This window comes from Notothenia coriiceps, unplaced genomic scaffold (assembly GCF_000735185.1).
Source record: "Notothenia coriiceps isolate Sejong01 unplaced genomic scaffold, NC01 NC01_scaffold00014287, whole genome shotgun sequence".
Classification (NCBI taxonomy): Eukaryota; Metazoa; Chordata; class Actinopteri; order Perciformes; family Nototheniidae; genus Notothenia; species Notothenia coriiceps.
The window spans coordinates 80,237-83,990 of NW_011346988.1; the positions used below are offsets into that span (position 1 = coordinate 80,237).

Sequence of the window (3,754 nt, forward strand, 5' to 3'; positions counted from 1 at the left end):
TATATATTTATATCAGTGATAATGTTAATAACGTATCAAAAACAATTCAAATATTGCAATCAGATCATATATATATATATGTTCAAATAAACATAAGCAGCATTTAATACAGATCAGTAGTAGAAAGTAAATGAAATAAATGAATAGAACTTATTAATTATACAAAATAAATAAGAATGGTATTGTGTTACTGTGTTTTAGCTCAAACCTTTGTCTTTTGCAGTGAACTTAAAACCTGTTTTTCTGTTGTTGTTTTTTATATATTCTCCACATCTTTTACTTGAAGTGCTTCTTAATCCTTGCAGACTTGCGAGGGCGCGTTGTGTGTGGACGACATGAAAATAAAACAGAGGGGCTTTAAAGAGAGTTTGTACAGTGGCTTCATCTGCCTTCTCTAATGGTTTTGTTTCCATAGTAACCGCTGTCTGTCTCTGCTGTATCTGAGGATGTTCCATCTGAAGAAAGACCACGCTGTCAAGTACTCACGGTCGCTCATGGAGTACTTCAAGGTAAAACCCACACACACTCACACACATTTGGACGTATTTCCTCCCCTCTCTCATTCTCTCCCTGTGTGGATAAAAAAGCCAATTACAATCCCTCAAATGCATTTCATATTCATTTTCATGGTGCCTGTGCATTAATTTTGCATGGCGTTATTAGAATCTGCTCTTTCTCTTTGATATTAATGTATTAATTAGCTCCATCAATCACCACAGTGGATTGTTAGGGTTTAATGTGCTTGTTTTGATTAATTATGTTTAGTGGAATTAATTACTGAGGATGTCATTATCGCAGCGCCGCATTTGCATTGATGGGATTGGATTCCCGGGAAGGCCCTGACTGGGGGTTTAGTGCTGTGTGTGTGTGTGTGTGTGTGTGTGTGTGTGTGTGTGTGTGTGTGTGTGTGTGTGTGTGTGTGTGTATGTGTGTAAGCAGTCAGAGCAGTTCATTTTAAAAGCCTAACGGCACAAAATCAGTGGTGTATTACTTCTATCCACATGACACACGTTAGTGTGGATTTTAAGTTCTCGTCACTGATTATGATTAACATCACACGTTTATTGTTCAGGAGTGACACACTGAACGGGGGAAATTGGTGCCTCTGTGGGATTCTGCTCGTGTTATTTTGACGTTAATATTTTAGACTTTTAGTTGGAGCTTTGGTCTACAGTGATTTGTTTTATGACTGATTGAATACAGGGTTAAAGGGTACTAATGGGAAAGATTGGCAATCGATCGTAATGACTATTGATCAACTGACGTTAGGAAAACAAATGCTATTTAAAGAATGTTATAATGTAATTGCGTCTCTCCTTTTCAACATAAAATAAAGGCACTTTCTTGCCCTTAAAAAACATATTGAATAAAAAATAAATGAATAAAGTTAATTCAGTTGAGCTTTTGTTCTATAGTCAGACAGATTTTCCTCACTGAATAATATTTACTGAAATCCTACATTTTTACTTGATTATGATTATTATTGTATTGTAGATGCAGTTTCTCTGAAACATTCTAGTAGTCATAACAACTTATAGCTGCTATGGAATGGGCTGAAACCATTCCGAATGGGGGGGTAACATGTAGATTATTGAGCTTTACAGGCGCTGCTAGGCAGATTCTGTTTCTTTGAGACAGTCTAGTTGTTTTACCATTTCCAGTTGTTTAGCTCTTCAGGCTCTCATTTTCTTTTAGTTTTTCTTTTCCATTTACATTCAGGCAGACAGTGTGATCTATAAAAACATGTTTTAAAAAATGTGTCTTTCTGTGACCCAGAATTCAGCCAAGTCTTCTCACCAAGCACCCTCTCCCTGGAGGACTAATGGCAAGTAAGTATACACACACACACACACACTCACAGAGACACATACACACACAGTCCCCCCCTCCCCCCTTTCATTCACACAGATAATTGAGAATTTATAATTCACCAGAGCTCTGATGCTAAATAACATGGCGCCTCCTGACAGTCACTCGCTCAAGCCAACCCCTGAGGAAGCAAACAGAGGGATTGATTTGTTGGAGTTGTGAGGAAGAGGAGGCTGGAGGGGCCGCTGAGTGCCGGGCGAGGAGGAGGAGGGTGATAGATGGAGGAGGAGAGGGGTGGAGGAGCAGTGGATGTGAAGCTGATGAGTTTAGACAGCTCTGATGCTGCACAACAGCAGGACTGAGCTCACTGTGTGTGTGTGTGTGTGTGTGTGTGTGTCTGTGTGTGTGTGTGTGTGGTGTGTGCGTGCGTGCGTGCGTGCGTGCGTGCGTGCGTGCGTGCGTGCGTGCGTGCGTGCGTGCGTGTGTGGCACAAGTCGTTGGGTCAGCGAGGGTCAAGGCCACATCACAGACTCTCCATCAAGGCCACAGGAGCCACACAGGCAGCTGAGGGAGCCTAAAGGAGGAGATCAGAACACATCCTCTCACATGCAACACTTTTGATAGCCTTAGTGGATACAATTATTACCAACTTCTTGTATTTAATATAGTTCCCCACAAGGTCAAGACAAAAGACACTTTAAAAATGTGGCAACTTTCCAACATAATTAATGTGCAGCAAATAGGGTTGTACAATTACTGCTTGCCTATATGTTCATACAAAAAAGATTAGTGATCACATGTACATCTAACCACAGGGGATGGCTGGCAAAAGCTATTTTTACACTTAATAAAAAAACAAAATGAACAGACTAGGACCTTTTTATTCTATACTTCAATGTGTGTTCATTGAATGTTAAGATAATTAAACTCAGTTTGACCAGGCACTGGTTATCTGTTCTACACATTGGACGTTTAAAGCTAAAGACAACCAGAACTTTGTTTACAACATGTCTGTATTTTGTTTAACAGTAAGCTAACTAATGACGAGAACTACTCTTATAACGAAAATTCAACCCTTTATAAACATAACAATCTCTATCTTAATGTGGGGGCTCAGGCAACATTTAACTTTGATAAATGCTGAACTTTTGGAGAAATGTTGAACTGGTCCCTGTCACTTTTTACCCAGTCATCAAATCACGATAGAGATGCAGCAGGTCAAAGAACATTGGTGATTGGTCAGCTCGCCCACTCTGTTCTGATGAGTCCACCACCGTTACAGCGGAACATCAGTGATTATGTGTTACAATGGCGTTTGTTTGCAACCAGAAAATGACACCAGTAATGACAAACAGATAAGAATGCTGCGTGGGGTCTGGGTGCCGTGTTGGCGGAACGTTGCGGGGCTCGCTGCTGTGGACAGTGTGAGCTGTATTACTGGTGTCGTTTCCTGGTTGCTGCGTTGGGTCTGCGAAACATCCCAGAACTCAGCCTGAGCACACACATACACTCACAGCCAGGCTGTTCGCCACACAGTGTGGCGAACAGCCTGGCTGTGAGTGTATGTGTGTGCTCAGGCTGAGTTCTGGGATGTTTCGCAGACCCAACGCAGCAACCAGGAAACGACACCAGTANCTTCTCCTTCTTCCCTCTTGAATTTTAATGTGCGGCTATATTCAATGAATTAATCATGCATGGTGAAGTGGGCTAATAGTTGCTGTGATGTAGAAATAAGAGTCCATTAGTGCTAATAAGAGGACTGGCCTGGCTCTTATAATGTAATACATCAAGGCCACTCAGAGGCTTGTTTATGAAAGAATCTTGTTGAGTGCGAAATCGAAGAGATTTCCTTCATTAAGACAATTCTGTGTTATACCAAGAGTGCTGTTGGGGTGTTCGTGTTAACTCTGGATAATTATTTCTGCTTTCTCTCGTTAACAAATAC

General features: G+C 41.0%; 1 protein-coding gene across 1 annotated transcript in view; it reads left to right on the forward strand.

Moving 5' to 3' along the window:
- The window catches only part of LOC104948379 (AF4/FMR2 family member 2-like), a 74,654-nt gene extending 72,821 nt beyond the window's left edge, over positions 1 to 1,833 (forward strand). The window contains exons 17-18 of the mRNA XM_010774571.1: positions 416 to 509; positions 1,777 to 1,833. Of these exons, the coding sequence (XP_010772873.1) occupies positions 416 to 509; positions 1,777 to 1,833 (151 nt within the window). The remainder of the gene's footprint in view (positions 1 to 415; positions 510 to 1,776) is intronic.
- The last annotated feature ends 1,921 nt before the right edge of the window (positions 1,834 to 3,754 follow it).